This window comes from Aythya fuligula, chromosome 2, assembly GCF_009819795.1.
Source record: "Aythya fuligula isolate bAytFul2 chromosome 2, bAytFul2.pri, whole genome shotgun sequence".
Taxonomy (NCBI): Eukaryota; Metazoa; Chordata; class Aves; order Anseriformes; family Anatidae; genus Aythya; species Aythya fuligula.
Window position 1 is genome coordinate 146,552,454 of NC_045560.1, and position 22,192 is coordinate 146,574,645.

General features: G+C 37.9%; 1 protein-coding gene across 5 annotated transcripts in view; it reads left to right on the forward strand.

The window, feature by feature from the left end:
• The window catches only part of COL14A1 (collagen type XIV alpha 1 chain), a 124,868-nt gene that overhangs the window by 91,844 nt on the left and 10,832 nt on the right, over nt 1-22,192 (forward strand). For all 5 annotated transcript variants that reach the window (XM_032181212.1, XM_032181214.1, XM_032181213.1 and 2 more), the window contains exons 35-45: nt 958-1,035; nt 1,329-1,415; nt 5,035-5,088; nt 5,516-5,611; nt 6,829-6,882; nt 8,103-8,156; nt 15,935-15,988; nt 18,745-18,816; nt 20,537-20,572; nt 20,998-21,064; nt 21,577-21,765. In XM_032181212.1, the coding sequence (XP_032037103.1) occupies nt 958-1,035; nt 1,329-1,415; nt 5,035-5,088; nt 5,516-5,611; nt 6,829-6,882; nt 8,103-8,156; nt 15,935-15,988; nt 18,745-18,816; nt 20,537-20,572; nt 20,998-21,064; nt 21,577-21,765 (841 nt within the window). The remainder of the gene's footprint in view (nt 1-957; nt 1,036-1,328; nt 1,416-5,034; nt 5,089-5,515; nt 5,612-6,828; nt 6,883-8,102; nt 8,157-15,934; nt 15,989-18,744; nt 18,817-20,536; nt 20,573-20,997; nt 21,065-21,576; nt 21,766-22,192) is intronic.

Below are 22,192 nucleotides of genomic sequence, written 5' to 3' on the forward strand. Positions count from 1 at the left end.
AACTCCTATCTCTAGATCTAGAGATCATTCTTCTATCTCTACCCATTCCACAATATTTTTAACATGTGGGGTTAATTTAATGGGGTGTTCTGTTCCATTCCCTTCTCTACTCAGTATGCACATAAATGAGGCATGGAAAAAGAATAGAAATAGAAACTGCATAAAGCTTCATCTCTCTAGACCCCTTTGTTCAGTTCAATGCTGTAATGGAGACAATTGGTTTTGCCATTGAGTTCTATTTAGTATATTGTTTCTGAGTACCTCATGGCTGTTATTCTTACCAAATGTGTGTTCTCTAGATTAAATTCTTGTCCAAACCATGTTCCCAGACGTGAGGTAGGAATTTTTCTTTCTAACCAAAGTTGTCGTGTTGAGAAAGCTTTTCACCATGCTTAAACATTTATTGCCTGGGGATAATATGGGTAAGAGAGGGCACATTCTAAAATAAAATAGAACTGGAGACGATGATAAATATTATTTGTGGCTCAGCTCCAGTGTATGCAATAGGCTAGAGGAGACCTTGTCCCAGATAAAATCTGAGCACCAGACCAATGGGATAAGATAAATTACTCAATTTTGAGAAGCTAAACTCTCTTAAGCCTGTTTCTTGGTGCCTCTTTTGCTGAAAAAAAAAATACCGAGAAGCACCATTGGATGAAACCAGGAATTGAGTCAAGGAGGCAGAGTTAATCAAACAAATGTCTATAACATTTAACCTTGAGTAGTTTGGTCGTCATCATGGCTGATAGTTTGGACAAGCTGGTTAGAACACAAAGCTTTTACCATTTAAGTTAGTGTATTTGTGGCTAGCTGCTCTAACTTGTGAACAAGTTTGGTAGCCTTTCCTCTGCCTAGACTGAGTGCTTGAATGAAGGTTGCTTTTCTTTCTGATGGTTCTGTTTTGCACTGATCTTGAAACTAAGAGTCATCTTTTAAATCCTCCTTGTTTTAAAACAGTTGCAGTTACAGATGTTTGACATTGTTTGTGCTACCTCATGGGCCAATCGAGACAAATGCTGTGAGCTTCCTGGCTTGGTAAGAAACCTTTTTCAATAACTGTAGAATTTACTTTTTTTCTCTCTTTTTTTTTTTTTTTCTTTTTTTCTTCTATTGAGACATTATTTTAATGAAATAGATGGTTAAGAGTTTTCAAAAAAAAAGCCCAAGTGTACTTGAATTACTTGTCCTACTGGTAGTTAATGTGATGTATGTTTCTAAATCAAGTGGGTGCTTTTAAGGCACCCATGCAGTATTATGTCTTAGATTCATAAAATTCTTAACTTCTGAATCAAGGACATCAATCTCATCCTATCTTGATCTTTCCTTAGAGAGATGAGGAAAATTGCCCTGCCCTTCCTCATGCTTGTTCCTGTTCAGAAGCTAATAAGGGTCCTCTTGGGCCTCCTGGACCACCGGTAAGGTTTTCTTCTGGTTTTACTCAACTGTACCAAATTGTGCAGTGGCCACCTTTATCCAAGACATGTGAACATACTGCCATTGTATAACTAATAAGATTGAGTTAGGGTTTCAAGCATTGGCAAAGGGATAAAAATGACATTCCATTTATAGCAAAGAAGTCAAGTAATATGCTGTAAAAAAACTTCAGTCACCCAGTAAGTGGAACTAGACAGTCTCCTCTAGAAAACAGTTGTTTAACTTTTTCTTCCATCTCAGTGTAGTATCTTAGGGGATAAATTCCCTTTCTCTATGTTGGCTTTTGGAAGGTGTCAGGTAATGGATCGAACCAGACAACTGAGATATGGCAGATAAAGGTCAGATAACTCGATCTCACATCACAAGGCTGATTCCTGGCAGTTTAAAAAAGTTGTAGGTTCCGTTTACAGTGGTGTATTACTGGTTTAGTTTAAGAGATTCCTAACTAGAATATATGTAGAATGGTCATGTGTTTTTTTCTTTTACAAATAGATTGAGAACTCTGATTGCCATTTTAGGGCTGCTTGCTAGGCAAGGTTGACATAAGGCCATTTTGTGAACTAGTTAGAACTTTATGTTTCTCTGCTCTTACTGTGTTCTGTATGCTACAAGAGTATGTTTTGAAGGTAAAGAGCCAGTGAAGAATGTGAAGGAAAACAAGTTTCTGAAAGTACTCAAATTACATGAGATACATGTTCAACAATAAAATTAACTTGCACATAAAATATTCACATGTTAGATCCCAGCAGATGCTTATCCTAGCAACAACTCAGAGGTTAGTCTTTTTGCAAGAACTGTTCTTCAACCTCTGGGTACAAAAACTTGAAAAGCAACTCAGGAGACATTTCATTGAAGAAGTGTATCTTGAACAAGGAAAAAAATATTCTGTTCTGTTCTCCTATTTGAATGTAGGTTATGAATCAAGTATGGATTAAGGTTTTAATTCCCATGTACTGGTGTCCAGATTTTTTCTGTGAAAAAAGCAGTGAGATGATTCAAGAGTCCTTTAACCACATCTCACAGTAAAATAAAACATGTTTAAAAATTATGTGATCGGAAAGATGTGTGTTGCTACAGTTCAAAATGCATGCAGATCAAGAAATGCCAAAGCTCAATCCAGGAATAAAATAATGTACTGTTATTTATTATATTTAGGATTAAGAGTATTTTGAGTAGGATAGTTCTATGCAAGAGTAAATTTAAAATCAAGTAGAAAAATCATTGCCTGGTCAGGGGAGCATGTGATTCTGGAACTCAGCCTCTTATGAGTGATATTTTATTTTGCCAGGGAATTAAACAGCATAGCTCAGGAAAGAAAAAAAAAAAAAAAAAAAAAAAAAAAAAGTAAGAGGTCTAGGAAAAAGCAGAGCAAAAAAATAAATAATTAACAGGGTATGTCTCTGAGCCAACCAAGAGTCAGAAAGTCACATAGTCACTTGTGCTATGTCTGGTCAATACTGCTCCAAGCTGTTAAAATATCATGTGACTTTTCTCTAAGCCAAGGATTTTTCTGTTTTAGGGATCAGAATTCTTCCATGTAGCCAGTTTTAAACATTATACTAAAAAAGACTCACAATAAAAGGCTTCCATTTGTTTGGGACTGTATCTCTGGAATACATTATTTAAGATCTTTTAGAAAGTGGGTCATTTTGGGTAAGACAAAGTATTGTTTAGAGTTAAGATTATCTGGCAGTTTTCATTATGGGTTACTGTTTTTATGGCTTAATCTGCCAGAATTTGATCATGCTGTTTGAAATCCCCCATGTAAAACTAAGATAGCACACAAACCTGATTCTTTCATTGTGAGAGGAGTGCTACAGAACTGGAGAAGATGAGGAAGGAGACAAAAAACAGTATTGGAGGACTGGAGAAGTTTAATTGCAATGAAAACTTTCAGTACTTCATAGGTTTTAACCACTAAAAAAAGAAGAGAAGGATGTGAATTGATCAGAGTTGATTAAGAACTGTTTCTGGGGGAAAGTACTGTCTATAAAGAAGTTATTTAAAAATAACAGAAAAAGACATAACAGGAATTCTTGGCTAAAACTTGAAGTCAAAGTAATGAAAAATGTGAAATTAGTCACACAAGTTTAGTAGTGCTGGGGCTTAACTACCAAAATAAGTTTATGAGAAAAATAAGGGAGGCTTTTGTGATGTTTTCAACTTAAATCAAGGCTCTTCTGGAACTCAGGATTTTACGATGCAAAGGTTACCGGGTTCAAAACATGGCTAAGTGAAACTTGTTGTGAATCTTAAAACATATGATTTAATGGGTCATCATCATATGATTTAATGGGTCATCATCAGGCTATTTTTAAATATATATCCTTACTGAGTAAAAAAAAAAAAAAAAAAGTTAATGTTTTGGAGAACAAAATGGGAGAAAACTGTGATTATGTTAAATAGTTGTCATTATTCTGATCAGCATTTGCGTAGGAATTTTTAATCTGATAGAGAGGTAGGAGAAAGGCAAAGGTAGAAGAAAGGGCAGAGGGAAGCTACTGGACTGGAATGCAGAAATGGGAGGACCTGGAATTTGGGAACTAGCAACTGGAACATGATTCTGTTAAAAGCATGGGATAAGATTTTATGTTGGAGCTGAGGCTTGACAGCAACAGAATGGGTTGTGGTTATGGAGCTGTGGAATGGAAGTGAGAAGGCTGAAGGAACAGGGACAATGAGTAGAAAACTCACTGAGATCACACAAAGACTGTATTGTGATACCTTCACTGAAGAGCAGGAGTACTCTGGTACAACCAAGCATTTCTGTAGTTGACATTCCTATTTAAAATAACACTGTTCACTTATGGTGCTGTACATGGTCCTTTTTGAATACAAAGAAGGGCAAAGTCCCTGCAATACTTATATCCCAAGAGACTGAGCAATACACTCAAGTGGGGGAAGACGGAAATTGATCTGAAAAAAAGTGAAAAACAATCTTTATTTATACTGTCCTAGAGGACAAAGCACATCCAACATGTATATGCAAAACACATTCATGGCAGCCATCCATAGGTATATACAACTCCAGTGTTTCAGATGATACTAATAAAAAAGTCAACAGTTGGTTAATAAATGATTAACAGATGTAGGCACCACTAAAAAAAAAAAAGTAAAAAAAGAGAAACATGGGCAACGATTATTTTACCTAAGTGTAGCTCTAAATTTAATCATGGAAGATCGACTAGATCATGGAGTTGTCCTTGGTGAAAAATATTCCTAAGTAATTGGAAACTTGGCCTTTAACAATGTGGTGATCCTGGGGAGGGCAGACAGATGTGCAGGAGGTTTCGGCATCTGGAGGGGAACCCATGACCACATGTATGCACTTCCATCCCTATGGCAGCTTTCAGTGTTATTGTGATGCTTACATGGTGTGCATTCTTGGCTCTGGAAAGTAGTTACATACGTGTTTAAATCCACTCCTGTGTATGACCACACTTCAATATGTTCTCAGTTTAATTACTCCACTGGAAGAATCTGGACAGGATATTCACTATGATTCAAGAACAAGAATGAACTCTTTGGGCTGTTCTGGATTTCATTTCTGTTTATTTGAGGGTTTTGGTTTTCAGCAAATCCTGTGCTTGTGCTTTACAGGGTGGCCCAGGTGTCAGAGGTGCCAAAGGTCATCGTGGAGATCCAGGTCCAAAGGTACTTTGCACAGCACTTTACTGTTGTCAGATGCACAGGTTCTCATTTTTTCCCTGCTGCACATAAACTGTGAAATAAATCCCAGATTGCCTCTGCTGTTGTTGGGGAAAGTGCATAGAGAATTGCCATTGGAGTTTGGTGCATCTATCTCTTTTCATAACAATTGCTTGTCATGCTTGTTTCTTGATGAAATAAATAAATTTCAGAATGCTGCTATCACAGCATAAATCTCCCCCTTTTTTTTTCTTTTTTTTTTTTTTTTGTATTTATAAAGGAACCAGTCCTTTTTCAAATGGAACCCTAACTGTTCACTCAAGTGTTAACTCCTATTTCAGATGTTTTTGAGTCTACTGGCACTGAATTCTTTAAACAGAAGCTGCCTTTGTCCATACGATGAGAATTTATCTTATGTTCTGTACAACTTTAGGGACCAGATGGACCTCGAGGTGAAATTGGTGTTCCTGGACCTCAGGGACCTCCAGGACCACAAGGACCCAGCGGACTTTCTATTCAAGGACTTCCAGTGAGACTCACTAAAGCAATAGGGTTCTTTTCTGTAATGTTTGGAACAGGGCTTTATCTTAGATTGGAGAGAAATACCTTTTGGAGTCCTGACCAGAATCTGAATATTAATATTTGAGTTGCAATCACAGATCTGGGTTTAACCTACAGTGGAAGTGCATGCAGTGCCAGCATTTCTGTTTGTATTTGGATAGGAACTTCTAGGTGGTTGGAGGGATTTGATCAACCTTAGAATATGACCCAGGTATGAGCATCCAGGCCTTGGGACATGGAAAAAGAGTCGTGGTGAGGGTTGTAACATGGCCCCAAACTAAAATACTGATCTTTTATGATATCTTCAAGTTCTGGTATTGCTCATTGCAGATGAGTTTTGACTTGAAAGGTATATCCAAGCAAGAACACCATATCTGCTGCCAAAATTAAACAATAGTATTCACTGCATTTAAGGAGTCTGTCATCACAGGAGATGATTAGAGTTTGCAATGCTGTTGTGAAATAAGTCTCAGAATATTGTCATAAAGACCCACTGGTAGAATAATGTACCAGCAGGATTAATTTATTTTATATACCTTTCCAGTAGATGGGTACACACAAATCTTGAGAAGTACCAGATACATATATTTTTCTGCTAGACTTTTTTTTTCCAAATTTACTATGGTATAATGCTCTTTCTTCTTTTTATAATACTGCTGTAATAATATAATGAAATGATTTCTCAAAACAGCATATTCTTGATGCTCTCATCAGAAAATAATACAGAATACATTAATTATACGATTGGTTCTTTTGTAGAGGAATGGTGTTGCTGCATAAAGTTAATTAGAATTAGTTTGTTATCTGGAAAAGTTTATCATACATATATTCCATAGAAATCCAGAGGATTCATCATTATAGGAAATATTCCCAAGGGCTGAAGTGGATTCCTTTGAGCAGAACAGAAAACAGCTACCTTTTTTGTAACACAATGGGTATAGTTTTGCCAGGTTAATTCTGAAGTCTTTTAAAATGAGTTTTATTTTATTTATTTTCTGGATTCGTTAATCTTCACTTACAGGTTTGCAAACTGAGGTTTGATTTCAAACTGAAAAAGTCTTTTTTGCTTATTTGTTTGTATGGTTGTTGGTTGTTTTTTCTTTTCCTAAAGATGCTAAAAAGAACTATTGCAAATAGGAAAATAACCATATATTTGTTTTACAATGTGTGATTCTTAATCGGCAGGGGCCACCAGGTGAAAAGGGAGAGAAGGGAGATCTTGGTTTTCCTGGCCTGCAGGTATTCCCTAAGTTATTCTTCAACCTGTCACTTACTATGTTTGAATGTTGAATTTGCATAATTTTGAATTTAAGGCACATATCCAAAGCTGCCGAGAAGTGTGTTGCTGTGCTAAATTTGAGTGGAGGTTTAGGAGCAGGAATCTAGGTGTCCTGGTATGCAGTGACCAAATCATTCAGGACCTGAAGAACCAGTTGTTTGCTGTTGTTTGCTTGACCTTGTTAAAAACAGGGACTTTATGGACTCAGAAACTATGGACTCTTAGATTTCTGCTTATGTAGTGAATAATCGGTAGCATCTGCTTGGTTTGCCTTTAAACTCAGCAAATTCCTCCTGAAATTATGTAGGAGGATGGATCAGTCACTCAATTGTTCTTTATGATATCTTTCACAAGATCAGCATCTTAGAAAGCTGTAAATTTCAGCTAATCTTATTCAATTTGGTGTCTGCCATTTGGTCTGGAGTTTGCGTTCCAACTTAGCGCCACTTCCTGGGGTCATTTGTTCTTCCCTTTTCAAATACTTTTCTTCTGATTATATCCCTCCAGTATTTGTTGGTTGTTCCCAGGTTCCCCCCTCTTGTTCATATGTTCTCGGGATAGTAAACTCATACAGTCCTTCCTCATAAATCAGTTTTGTCAGTCTTCTGGACCACTACAGTAATGGTCCCAGACTGCTGCTCTGCAGCCTTCATGAGCCAGAGTGAGATTTCATCTGAACAACGTGGAGCTCTGCTGGATGTAATTTGAAATCATACTCAAGCAGATATTTCCCCTTTGATATGGCTGCGCTGATTTCAAACAAAATGGTAGCAGACTCCATTCTAGAAAAAAAAAAAAAAAAAAAGAGAGAGAGTAAAATATCAATTCAATTTTTAGGTTAAGACACTGATTCCTGCAGTGGAGTTATATTGACACAGCACTGCATTGACGTAGATTTCTTTACAACTTAGTGGCACTGGAAGCCTGATGTGACTAAATTGTCAATGTTACTAACAGAGGATTGCACTAGGGAATGTGAAGCCTGTGGGTTTTAATAATGTGTAACCATCTCTCGTTTCACAGAAATACCTTCTTTACTAAATCTCCTCTATGGCCCCACCCATTATCAAACTCCCTAGTTCCTCCCATTTATCCAAGAACATGCCATACAGTATCATTGGGAAGTGATTTTGTTGTATTCTGTTGATCTCATCATTTGCCCTCCCTTTATAATGCTCAGGGTGTCCCAGGAGCCTCAGGTTCACCTGGAAGAGATGGAGCTCAAGGTCAAAGGGTAAGGTAAAATGAACAATTTTGCATTTGTTTTAAGAGTTTCCATTCCATGATGAATATGTTTCCCAGTGGGGTTGATTTATTATGGTTTATGTCACATAAATTCTGTTGTATCTGGAGACCTATAACTCTGTGCCAGTCATCAGAAAAGGCAGAGATAGGGTGGAGACTCCTTTCTACTAAATCAAGGTTGAGAAATACTAGACGAGTAATGGGGAACCATGCACTGTGTTTGTATTTAACACACTTAATAGGAATAGAAGTCACTTGTGCCCAGAGCTGCCATTCATTTGCTTACACGTTTAAAATTAGATGGTGAGAAAATGTTGCATAATTAGCATGCAATGTAGTGCAATGATCTAAATTTACTTTCTAGCTAATTAATGAATAATAAAGATGATTGCAAGGGAATTTAATACGGAACGTAAAACAACACCTGTAGAAACTACTGAAGTAAGGAAAATTTGAATGACAATATAGAAATCGTCAACCTAATTCTGCTTCTGGTAGAGCAGATGAAGATACATAGAGTCTATGTAGAAATGAGTAAAAAAAATAAATCATCATATTCATATGTGCAGTTCAAACTTCCTCCATGGAAGGCCTTTCACTTCACTGTTAGCCAGGTGCTGGCAGGTGATTGGTATCAGAGTACGATAGCATAGTTACTGTATACAGCAGAAGTTCTCTATTAAGTATGACTTTTCAGCTTCCCTTCAACAAGATTTCCATGTTTATGATAATGGTTTGGGTATTTTGATGTAACTTTAATTTCTGAGAAATCTGGACCTTCCTTAGATTTCTGGCATTATCCTGTAAACTTGTTATAAAAAAACAAAAACCTATAGTGATAAATGTATTGAGCTCACTGCTATGAGTTTAAAGGTATGCTTAAATACTTCCACTATTGTGAATTTAAGCACATGCTTTAAGCATGTAAGTTATTCTGCTGAATTTACTGTAGAATTTAGGCAATGCATAGATGCTTTTATCTCAAAGAAAGAAATTTCCCCCTAAATTCCCCAAACTTGGCATCACCTGTTCATCCCCAGGTTAATAAAGACCCAGAGCCCGATGGACATTTGGCTTTTTGCCACCATGCTTGTCTAATCTTGATTGTAGCCAGGTTGAAGTGGTTTGTTTTTAAAAACTGTATATGTGAGTGGTATGTGCTTCCTCTTCCTGCATTTCTGGTCGCTAGTGAAAAGAAACATTCTGCAATTCAGGGCAAAGAGCATCCAGAATTTTTGTTTTATGCTGTAGCCAGTATTGTCTTTAGCAGTGGAGGCACTCAGCCTCCACGTCTTTCTGTTAGCCAGCAGCTCAGAAGTGATCTGGTTCTCCTACATGTGCAACTCAACAGGTTGATGCAGAGAGATGATATTTCTCAGAAAAGCTGGGGGTCAGGACTAGGGCAGCAAAAGCTTTTGATACAACCTGGAAAGGGCATGCAGTGCTTATTTTATAGAAGACCCCAGTGTTGTCTATAATGAGGCAGAGCAATTAAAGAAATTGCTGTTTTTTACAGATAGAGTAATCATGCTTGATTCATGTGTTCGCTTTCTTCTGGCATTAATCAAAGGAACTGGATAAACAGCCTAGATCACATAGAAGGAGGTCTGTTAGCCTGCTAACGTCTTAGTGTGACCCTTATGCAACATTGTCCAGCAGCAATTATTTCTATGGCAACAAACAATGATGTGAGACTAATTTTATGGTGTTTTAACTCATTTAATTCCCATGAAGTTATGACAACATAAAATTGCTTTTAATGGGTGAAGATTCAAACCAATGATTTCACCACAGTCTCTTTGAAGGCCAAGCACTGGAGAAAAGCATAATTATGAAAGATGTAACTGCAGCAGCAGCAAAGGGGAACTGGAAAATTCCTTAGAAGTAAATTGCCTTTTTTTTTTTTTTTTTTTAAATACTGTTTCCTTTGTTGGGCTTCCGCCCATTTGCCAAGATGCCGAACTGTTTTGCAGCTATTTTACTACCAGAACTGAGATTTTTTTCTTATTCTAAGCTTAGCCATCATTTCCCTGTTAGTATTTGTTATTCATTGAAATATTTTACTTATAGTATGGAACCAGTGCCATAAAGCACTTAAACAGATGGCTAAATCACACCAGTTTAAATGGGAGATAAGCTTGGGACTGTTATTTATTGGAAGATTTCTGAGAGCTTCACTAAACTGGGGATAATGTGATATTAGACTCAAGAAGTCCTGGAATCAAGCTTTTTTTCCTCCAGTTGCTGGTGCTTGGGATCAGTTCACTTTTACAATTCTTTTTCCTTCCTTTTTGCTTTGATTTCTAGCATTCATCAATTCTATTTGTATTGTTGAAATCAGTTGAGAAAGTATTTTAGTATTTTAATTCAGCCATTAATATAGAAAAAAGTCTTTCTGCTTTTTAATCCCTATTTTATTTTGCTTGTCTTGGATTTTAATAGCTCATTGGAAAACTACAGCATCTCCCGTCAGTGGTGTGAATTCATACAAAGATCGTTTTCATAATGAAACACCCTCCCAACGAAAAAAAGTGTGATGTAACAAAAATACGGTGTGAAAGTTGAATCAGAGGAAGAAATGTATTTTGTGATAACAAAGCAAACTTTCTGACTATCCCTGATATTTTTAAGCCTGTCTGGTCAATGGTTTCAATCTACATTTAAGAATCTGTACTAGGAACATTCTCCTGCCCTCTCATCAGATCCTGGTTATAAAAGAGTGTCATAAAAATTTTATAAAGTAGAAAAAGGTTTCTTTTTATTTTATAGCTGGGGTGTGGTTGTTTGGTGTCCACTCTTACTGTACCATATTTGTAGCTGGCAACATAGAGAGGTTTTACTAAAGAGAACAGATTGTGTTTCTCTACCAACTCTCCCAAGGATATCCTGTTGAAAGATACAGTTTGAATTGCACATGCTAGAGAATCCAAACTGATGTCATGCTCCTGGTGAGTACATAGGCTGTAATTAGACTCTCTTGTGCATTTGGTTCATCTTTTTCAGCCAAGAATATAAAGTTTGGAAGCAGACTGAGACTGACCTTTGTTTATATGTGTAGGTAGAGAGGGGAAAAGTCTTCCCTTTCCCATATCTCCATGGCTACTATCCAAAGTTAGGTCACAACTGCAATCCCTGTTCTTTCTTGTAAAATGCAGGCCACTCGAGAGGACAGATCTACACAGCTGCAGCAAGAGAAACCTAATCATAGAATCACAGAATGGTTGAGGTAGGAAGGGCCCTCTGGGGTCCATCTGGTCCAACCCCTGCTTCAGCAGGGACACCCAGAGCAGGGTGCCCAGGACCATGTCCAGGTGGCTTTTGATGTCTCTGAGGAGGGAGACTCCACCACCTCTCTGGACAACCTGTGCTAGTGCTCAGTCACCTACACGGTAAAGAAATGCTTCCTGATGTTCAGATGGATCCTGTCCTCTTCCAGTTTGTACACATTTCTTCTTGTCCTGGCACTGGACACCACCAAAACAAGCCTGGCTCTGTCTTCTTTGCACTCTGCCTTTAGGTCTTCATACACATTGATGAGACCCTCCCTGGGCCTCCTCTTCTCCAAGCTGAACAGTCCCAGCTCTCTCAGCCTCTCCTTATGAGAGAGATGCTCCAGTCCTTTGACCATCTTGGTAGCCCTCCGTTGGACTCTTCCCAGTGTGTCCCTGTCTCTCTTGGACTGGGACCCCCAGAACTGGACACAGCACTCCAGGTGCAGCCTCTCCAGTGCTGAGTAAAGGGGAAGGATCACCCCTATTGACCTGCTGGCAAAACTTTGCCTAACACAGCCAAGGATGCTGCAAGCCTTCTTAGTGGCAAGGGCACACTGCTGGCTCATGTTCAGCTCGGTGTCTTTCAGCCTGTCTTCATATGCCCTGTGCTCCAACTCCAGGCCAGTTTGGTGGCTCTCAGTTGTACATTTTCCAGTACGTTGATCTTTCTCGTACTGGAAAGACCAAAACTGTACACAGCACTCCAGAGGTAGTCTGAACAGAGGGGAAGGATGGCTTTGCTGAACCTGCTGCTGAACCTGCTGGCTGTGCTCCTGCAGCCAGAATGTGGTTGGTCCTGTTTGTTACAGAGTAGTGCTGGTGACTCACATTCAATCCGCCGTCCCCTAGGAACCACAGATTCTTTTCCAGGAAGGCGCGGAAGTGCAGCTATGCATGTCAATAGGAGCTGTGCCACGTCTTTTGCTCTAGGGATCTGTTTAATTTATAAGCAAAAACATAGTCAGAGGGATGCAGATACAGAAGGAAAGGAATCTTGTCTTCCAGGTTTTCATTTTAGTAGCACACTGCAAACACTGAAGTTAAAACATGAGTAATTAACAAAAATATGCAAAAAATATGTTTTAAATTATGAAGAATTAATAAGGAATTGATTTCAGACTATCAGCTCACAGACAGCACTGGTAGTTTCACAAGGAAGAGAGGAAATGCTCAGTCAACATTTTGATTGTGTGCTGAGACAGAACTAGCCTTTTGTGATTGAATAAAAGGTCTGTGTTCTAAGCAAAGCTTCCCGAAAGCCACATTTCTGCTCTTTTTCTGTGTTAACTTTAATTGAAAATAGCTCATGTTGGTTCAAAATCTTTTGGGAGCTACACCTCAGATTAATACACTGAAAGTGTTTAGTAACATTTCTCTGATGGTCACGGGGTGTTGTTTTGAGAGGAGGAGCATTACTTTTTGAAATTTTCATCAGAAAAAGAAGAAAAGAAAGGTGAAGCAGTCATGGGTCCCAGCTTGCACTCATTTTTTTTTTAGACATATTCAAAAGCTGTACGTGGAGGTCCTTCAAGCCTGAACTCGGTAGCTTCAGTTGAGGTTTTGCCAGTGTCTAGTCTTACTTGAACAATTGTTTCTCCACAAACAAATTTTGAGCTACCAAAAGCTGAAGAGCTTCTAGTGAAGTCATCGTCAGTCTCCACTGTCTTCGATAGGGTTGAGGTTTTATAGGGATTTAGGTGGTGCCTGTATTCCGTGATGCCATTTTTATTCCAGATAATAATAATATTTCTAAAAATAAAAAAATAAAAATAAATCATTGCAGCTATATTTTTTATCCACAACTGTTTTTCATGCTGTTAGCAAAATATGCTCCAGTTCAAGTTGACCTTGCAAAATAATACTCATCTTGAGTCTAAATTGCCCTGCATTTGAGGTCACACATCTAAATCTCTCCCATCCTGCTCTTGGTCATGCAGTGGCCCATTGGTGTCGTTGTACACAGTCATTCCTATCCTGCCTATGACCCCATCAGAGATAAAGTGCTGTTGTGCTGTGCAGTCCCTCCAGCCATTCTAGAGATAGCTAAGCAAAGAAGAAATTTCAGCAAATGGAAGAGCAAATAACATCTTTAAGGCTTCAGTGCTCTGAATACAGCTTGTGAATTCTCACAGTGCTGTATTTCCTCTGCGTTACACGGACCAAAAATAATGGGAGAAAGAGCCAGAAGAAATACATTCACAGTCTGTCTGCCAGTTTCCTGTTACCTTCTAATCTCCTCTGCTCGCTGCTCACAAGTTGAGAATGAGTATCAGATCCTTTCTGGCCATCAGGTGATCTGAGTAACATCAGAGCAGCATAAAGAAAGAGGTTTGGCCTTTAACCTGACCAAACAGATATCTCCATGCTCTCCCGTGATTCAAACCTCTCTTTGACTTCATTTATAAATAGCCAATTTCACGATTAACAAGTACAGTAGGAGGTGATTCTATGTGGCCAAGAAATACAGACACAGTGCCAAGAGAAATGAATCCTAGGAGAGTAGACAGGAGATGATTCCTGAGCAGCCAAAAGTAAGAACAGTGCTTAGAAGAAAGAAATTGTGAATTATATTAATAGAAAATGTGATATTTGTGATTGTTCTGTTAGCTCTACTCTTTAACTTGGATGGGAGAAGGGATGGACGTACAATGTTATTTTTATGCTAGATCTTAGTAGTCAATGGAAGGCTTTCCATTTCCTTCCCCACTAGGAAAATTAAGCACTTAGGAGGGTCCAACCAATTTTCATCCTGCATTAGCACTGATCAAAAATAAGTGGAGATTTAAAATTTTGCTTTGAAAATGAAATATACATGTAAATGTGAAGGTGTTAATTTTCCTGAAGGTGATACAGATTACAAAAACATGTCAATAGTGTAATTTGTGTTATCTTATAGGGGCTTCAATGTTACTATAAAGTTGCTGGCAGCTGTCATTGAATTTTTTCAACTAAATGCTTCTTCCTGAGAGCGTCTGAAAACCGATTTCATCGTTTGCAATGCACTTCAAAGTTTCTTATGCCATTCCTTGGTTTCCTCTAGAAATACCAATTTTGAAGTCTGAACGTGCTTTCCTTACTGTGGAAATTTATTTGGGTTGAGCTGGGCTTGCAGCCGTTTCTCTGTATATGTCCTATAACTGCTGTGCTACGGTATCTTTATTTCAGTGCCACTGTGGTGATATGTTTGCTTTTGTTCTTATTGTTATGGAGGTCCTGCTTTGTACCTTGAAGCTTCAGAAATCATTGGCTATGCTATGAAATAGGAAAGTATTTCTTTATCAAGCCAAAGGATGCATAGCTGACATAACATGAATTGATTATATGGCTTATTTTACCATTGAAACACCTGTCTGGTGGAATTTAAAACAATCCTTCCCAGGTACATGAGAGATAATATTCCCAAACCATTTATTTATGCCACATGAAAGCAGTTTTGATTCAGTTTCTAAACTACGTAAAGCATACTAATTCTAGTTCATGCCATATTCATTACTAAAATAGTGTAAGAGAAAAAAATCAGAAAAAAAGTATGAAACAAAAAAGAAACTTTTTTTCTGAAGCTCTACAGGATACCAAGAACTAGAATGTTCTTTACTCTGTGTGTGAGCACAAACACTTTCAAAGCCTCATTTTCCTTCTACTTATATGTCTAGATTCTGGTCTTGAGCCAGTAATAAGGTCATATTTCTCCTTTTTGCTTTGTATATTAATTAAGTAATTAACTTATCACTAGGCTGCTCAGAAACCCATGCTTTATAGCATGTGGACACAAAGTGTGTACTTTGGTTAATTTGCAAGAATACTTTACTGATAGTGTATTTTCTTCTACATCTGGTCAGTCTTTCTTCTCTGATTTGCTTGCTTTCCAGTCTCCAAGTTATCTTTAGTTTCTGGCTCTCATTTCTGGAAGCTCTGAAGCATGTTCATAATGTAAACCACATGAGTGTTCCTATCGAATTCTCATTATGCTGCTTCCTGAGTCAGGACCTCTGTGATAGCTTGTACATGTGTACAGTATTGCTGGGCAGAGAGATATACTCGCAGTTACCATCTTTCAGCACTTAATCCATGGGACTGCGAACAGTTGCAAGCAGTGAGAACAGAATGCATCTTGTTGGAGAGAAGTTTGCCAGTGTACCCTCTCATCTGCCACGTTACGGCAGCTTTATAAGAGAAATTCACCCAGAGGTGAAAAGTGCCATTACAAAAGGATTTTGTATTACTACTTCTTACTTCAAAAATACAGTGAGACTATAGCTGGATTTTTTTTAAAGTATTGGCTATGCTATAGCTCCTTTCCAGAAACAAACTCTCCCCAGGGCAAATAAGAGGATTTTCTTCTAAAAAAACACTACCACCAGTTCTTAATTTAAGAAGAAAAAAAAAAAAAAGATTAAAAAAAAAAGAGAGAAATACCCTTCTAAATGAAATGGAACAGATTAACAAATTATTTATAAAAAGCTGATAATATTATATACATTTTTTTCTTTCCTAGGGCCTTCCTGGCAAAGATGGACCCACAGGCCCACAAGGACCTCCTGGCCCAGTGGTGAGTATTGCCCATGGAATTTTTTACTGTACAAGTAAGCAGGACTTTGGGGGATTATGGGGTCACTCTGTTATCTGGGCATCAGTGGATAGGCCAAGGCCAAGGGTTCTCCTTGGAAGCTGAAATTCTCATGACTCACAGGGCTGGCAGAGAGCTGCTTGTCCAGTGTCATTGCTTTCTGTTCTCACTCAGCTCAAGAAAAAAATGTCTCCCATGGGAAGGAGAGAGAGTTGTTCCACCAAGAGATTGGTAGTTTGTTCTTGAGCTAAATAATGGCACTATATAAGGGAAATTAATGCTGTTAACATTGAGGGCAAGAATTTATTTTTTGTAAGAAATTCCAGTTAGGGTTGTTAGTTGAAGTGAATTGCTCAGATTTGCTGTGGCTGGAGGTGTGTGCAGGTATTCAAATAATCTAATAAAGTAATCAAGAAAGACAGCAGAAGCCACATTCTGCCTTCTGAGCAAGATATATGTTGCCTCTGGAATCAGTCTCACATCTTCTCAGTGGGGGTGGTTAGACAAGGTTAATACATTTTTGGCAGATTTAACTTAGGTAAAACTGCTGATGGTGTTGAGTATTCTCAATGCATAGAATCATAGAGAATCATAGAATATCCCAAGTTGGAGGGGTTCAACAAGGATCATGGAATCCAACTCCTGGCTCCACTCAGGACTACCTACAAATCAAACCCTATGTCTGAGAACATTGACCAAATGTTTCTTGAACTCTGGCAAGCTTGCTGCCATGACCACTTCCCTGAGGAGCCTGTTCCAGTGCCTGACCACCCTCTCAAATCAGTTTTTCTCAAGTACTTTTCTCAGGGCTGTGCTCTTGGTGCTCTTTTTCCTGCAACACGTGCATCTTAGTTCTCTTTTCTACCATCTTTGGTCTTCAACTGGCAGAACTTTCTGTGTCTAGATGTACCTACCATGTTTGCACCCTGGAAATGCCTTTTTCACTCCATCCTCATGCTATTTACTTAGCTCATACTCAATTAAGTCAAGGGAGAAGGTTTCTATATTATGCTCTTGTAATCTGAAGGGAAATTATCTGTCAGCCCAACAATTGTTGGGTTGCCCAGTCCGTGGTAACCTGTTGGTCAGGAACAGTTCAAATATACCAGGAAGATGTGGGGTACTGCAGATATATTGAAGCACAACCTATTTTATTTGTGATATGACATGTGTAAAACCAACGCCCAGATTTCTGCTGACTCTGAGCACAGTCCCCTTCTCTGCAAGTAGATCAAATGAAATCCACGATCATCTGGATCAGGGTGTCAAAATCCAGACCTAAAATTTTGTTATTAATGTGTAAATATCATCTGTGTTTGTGTTTACTATTTTAAAGGATTTTATCATACAAATAATATACACTGTAACTTGGCAGTATTAAGTTGTTTTGTTACAGTTGGCCACATCAGGAAACATAAGAGCTTGTACTGATTGAAATAAATAGATATTAAAAAATTAAAATCCCATGGACAGTCTCCTGATTTTTGCTTTTCTTCTTCTGAATACTGAACTAATAAATTGAAGCAGTAATAAGCTCCTAAATTTAAAAATAACAGAAGAAAACAGTTCAGTAATTGTAAAAGACTCACTTATTTTTTGAGCTCTGAATGGAAACCATTGTTTTGTAGTAATTCACAGTACCTCACTGAATTTTTTAATATGTTTTATTTTATTAAGTAGTATCAGAAATGAGAAAATTCTATTGCATGGGATTTTTCCCTGTTCATCTAGAAACAGATGATAAGAACAGGTTACATGGTATGAGCAACTTGGCAGCCTGTGAATCTGTGGCGTATATATAAATTAAACAAAAACACCGGCAATTTAGGACTCATTTGTGATTCTGTGACCACAGAAAGACCATTTGTAGCATTTCTCCTTTTGTGTGGAGAAGGTATAAAAGAACCTGATCAAGATCAAATTCAGCACTGTTGTAGAATCTCACACTCCCTGCGTTCCCTGCTTTTGTTGTCTTCATTTCCACACTAGATCTCTGTCTGAACAACAGGCTGGATTAGGTCACTGCTGCTTCTTGTCAGCAGCTACCTTGATTGCTATCGGGACAGGACTAAAAAATTTTCCATGTCCATAATTTTGGTAAGGAGCAGTCGAAGTTTTTTCTGCTGCAGTTAAATTACATTCATTTCTGGCACTGCAAAATTTTAATTATTTAATTATTAAATTAATACTTAGTGCTTTTAAAAAATGTTTTACCTATTTAACGTACTTTCCAAATCTTTTCTGTCATTCCATTAATGACATGTGTTGCTAATCACATAGAATAAATAGAACTCTATGCCTAACGTTTGGTTCATAATATTTAGCTCCTCTGTAGAGCAGGAGGTAGAGGTCAGCAAGCAGATTTAATAATTTTTCTGAAATTCAGAAATGGAACTTTTAATCTTTTTTTTTTTGGGGGGGTAAGGATAATTTTTATTTATTTCAATTTCAGTAATGTTTAAAAAAAGAAAAATGGTCTGCTTCTTATTTGAATCTACCTCTTATTTGAATCATTGGCCATAGGATTTTGTAAAGGATCACACTTTGCCACAAAAGGTGTGACCTTCTTCTTTCAATATGTACCTGTGCTTAACATTGCATCTCTAAATGATCCCTAAATTCTAAGTGAAAGAATATTGCTCTGTGGACATTCTCTCCATCACAGTATTTCTCTTAGTGGGCCTCATGGATGTTAATTGCCATCACCAATAAGTATTTTCTTTCTCTCTTCCTTGCAGGGCATACCTGGTGCTCCAGGTGTTCCAGGTGTTACAGGAAGCCAGGGGCCACAAGGTGATGTTGGAGCTCCTGTGAGTAAAATACATTAATATGAATATATTCGCTCTTGTGCATTCATTGGTTTCTGATTCTGGCTTCACTGTTTTCAGCACTCCTCAGGATTTATAGCTTACAATCTTTTTGCAGCTAGTTAATCAGAATGTCATATTGGTCTTTCTTGGTTCATTTTTCATACCTAATTTATTTGTTGATCTTACATACAGTGTTTGGAATACTGGTATGAGAGAGTCAAAAGAAAAGATTAAATCACGGAAGTAAAAACATAATGGTATATAAATTTGTAGTCACTGTGTCATTGCTTTCTCCTTTTATTCCTTTGCTTTACAAGTTAAAGTGTGCCTTTTGATTAACCTGAATATTTCCATAATAACTTTATTCTGACTTTCAAACTGTGAAAATATTGTATGAATAAAAAACTGTCTTTAGTGATTACTTCATGTTTACGTCAGGGCAACTGACTAATGATCAGGGCTTTTTCTGTAATAGTATTCTAAAATTTCAGCTGCGGGAAATTTGACCAGCAATTCCATTCAGAATTACACCCTCTACACCTAAAGTCTGTATTAAGAACCTCTAATACTAAGTTCTTCTTTCAAATATTATTTCATTTATTATCAAATAAAACAGTTTAACTAGAAGAAAAGAATCCAATTATAAAATGAGTGTATAAATTACATAAAAGACAGAGCTAGAAGATTTACAGTGGACCTCTAAAACAGATTTTATTTTATTTTTTCAAAATCCATTTTGCTTTGGAGACCTAGTCCAATGCAAGCATATTTATTTGGTTAAGTGGGAGTGAAATGACTAATAATGTGTAAGCAAAGGTAATAACCTCATGCCCAATTTTGCATAGTTTCTAAGTGCAATCATGAAATCTAGTAAGATTTGATGAGCTATGGAACTTATTACTATCAATGTATAACATGTTGCCTGTTCAATTCATATCCAAACACATGTTGCAGATAATTCAACTAAATCTCCTAGAATGTAGATATTCCTGTGAGCCATGTAAGACCTTTACTGCAAATGTTTAGTAGTTCTACAAAAACAGCTAGGTAGGTGAAAACTAATTGAATTTCAATCACTATCTTTCCCCAAAATAGAGCAATATAAAATAGGCCTAAAAATAATCTTGCAGTCTTCATAGGTCCCTATCTCCCTCGCAGGGTAGGATAAAAACTATGTTTTAAGCATGTGTCAGTCAGCTGGTTAACTCTTCATGCAGACTTTTCCTTGCTTCAGGAGCTCCTGAGGGATATTTAGCCTACCCCCAAAGCCTCCGTTGGTGAGGTTGTAACTGCCCCATGTATCTTGTCCCAATGCATAATGATCTTTACCAGCATGACAGTATTATCTTGACTGTCATACTAAATTTTCTACAAATGCTACAAACTTTTGTCTCCCATTAGCCTTTCATATTCAATGCTAATGTTAGACCCATTTGAGCCATGAACGTATATCTCCTGGTGGCCTGTCCTTGCTGCCATATTAAACAAGAGAATTCAGTGTGTGACAAACCCCTGAGAAAGTCATATACTCTCCATGTAATTGGCAAAGGTGAACATTTTTATGAGTACTGAAATGGAAAAAGTATATTCGTTATTGGTACATAGCTTCCTGAAACCTTTGTTAGTTTTTGTTCATGTTGCAAGGGACAAAATATTTAAGGGTTAAAAGTTTTAAGATGGATCAAAACAAGAATTAATTTTGTATTGAATCTTTCCATAGGGTGCTCCTGGACCTAAGGGAGAAAGGGGTGAGCGGGTAAGTGTGCTCACTTGTTAGCTGCCATATTTTTTCTGTTCTGGCCTTGTATTTTGTAAAATGCTTTCTGCGATGATTTATTGTTCTCTGTGTTTACAGGCACAATAGTTTTCTCCTGTGCAATCAGGAAAACTTCCTTCTATTCCAGTCACTGCCTTATATATAGCTATATTAATATTTTGAAGGTGAGAAATATATGGCATTAAGCACATTCCCAAATCTCTCACTAGGGTTATCTTCTCAGACCTCTGTTTGCTGGCTAAAAACAGCAATGGCAACCAGGGAAATCCCTAAACTTCTTAGGCTTTTTTTCTCATCTGCAAGGATATAATCTCTCAGGGGTAATAAATGTTTTTCATTGCACTGAGCATTTTCAAGACAGAAATGATGTAAAACTGTATTACACTGCTGCTTTTGTTATCCAGGGTGATCTCCAGTCCCAAGCAATGGTGCGTGCTGTTGCTCGTCAAGTGTGTGAACAACTTATCCAGGGTAAGTACAGTGATAGTTCATGTGCTCCTATCTCTAGGATACATCTCTTCCTGCCACAATTGCTTATAAATATGATGCTTTTCAGAGCATTCATGGGGATCTGTCCATTTTAGGCTAGGCTGTCAGTATTTATAGTCCAATTAGATTTATGTTCAACTGAATTTGTGTCCAACTACAGCTCATTACCATCAGATATCTAAAAAAAGACCTTGAATTGTCTCCAAGTTATTAGAGTATACAGAAGCTTTTGTGGTAACAATTTTAAAATTTTACAGACAAAATACCAAAAACCCCATCAAAGCAAGGAAATGAGATTCTAGACAATAGTTCTTCGCCTTTTCTATATATTCCCTAAACCACAGTTTCTCCATCAACAACACACAACTTCACATTATTGAAGTTCCCCAGCACGACAGGCCACAGCCTTGAGGACCTGCCAGTGCTCTTTTCAAATTTCACTGAACCAGATTCTCCACTGCAAATTGAAAACGATGACATTTTTCTCTTGACAGGTCATATGGCCAGATATAACTCAATCCTGAACCAGATTCCAAGCCAGTCTGTCTCAACACGAACCATTGCAGGACCTCCTGGGGAGCCAGGTCGGCCAGGGGCTCCAGGGCCCCAGGGTGAGCAAGGATCACCAGGCATGCAAGGGTTTCCAGGAACTCCTGGTCAACCAGGAAGACCAGGAGAAAGAGGTAGGCTTCGTGCTTCATGTATACAAAAATATACCTCTCTTTCCTGATACATTGTGGTGGCTTTTGTCTCCTGGATAAATGTTTTCTGAGGACAAAGTTTTCTCTCTAGCTGATTGTTGAGCTCAATACAGACCATAATGAAAGCTCTTAGTCATGAAGGTAATGTGTGATTTGATAGGATCAGACAAGTTTAATAACTTGTGTTGAATATTGGTGGTATCTAATTGTGCACGTCACATTTGCATTGTAGTAGGACTCTGCAGTAAGCGGGAGGTTTCTAAGTGTAAGCAAAGGAGCTATTGGAGAAGGTCAGCTGCAAAACTGATAGGTTTGTGTTGCAGAAAGATTGAGCTTTTCTGCTGAACTTGGGACGTGTCCATCAGAAGATTTCTGAGTTATGGTCATTTGAAAGGAGCAAGTTTGTCAG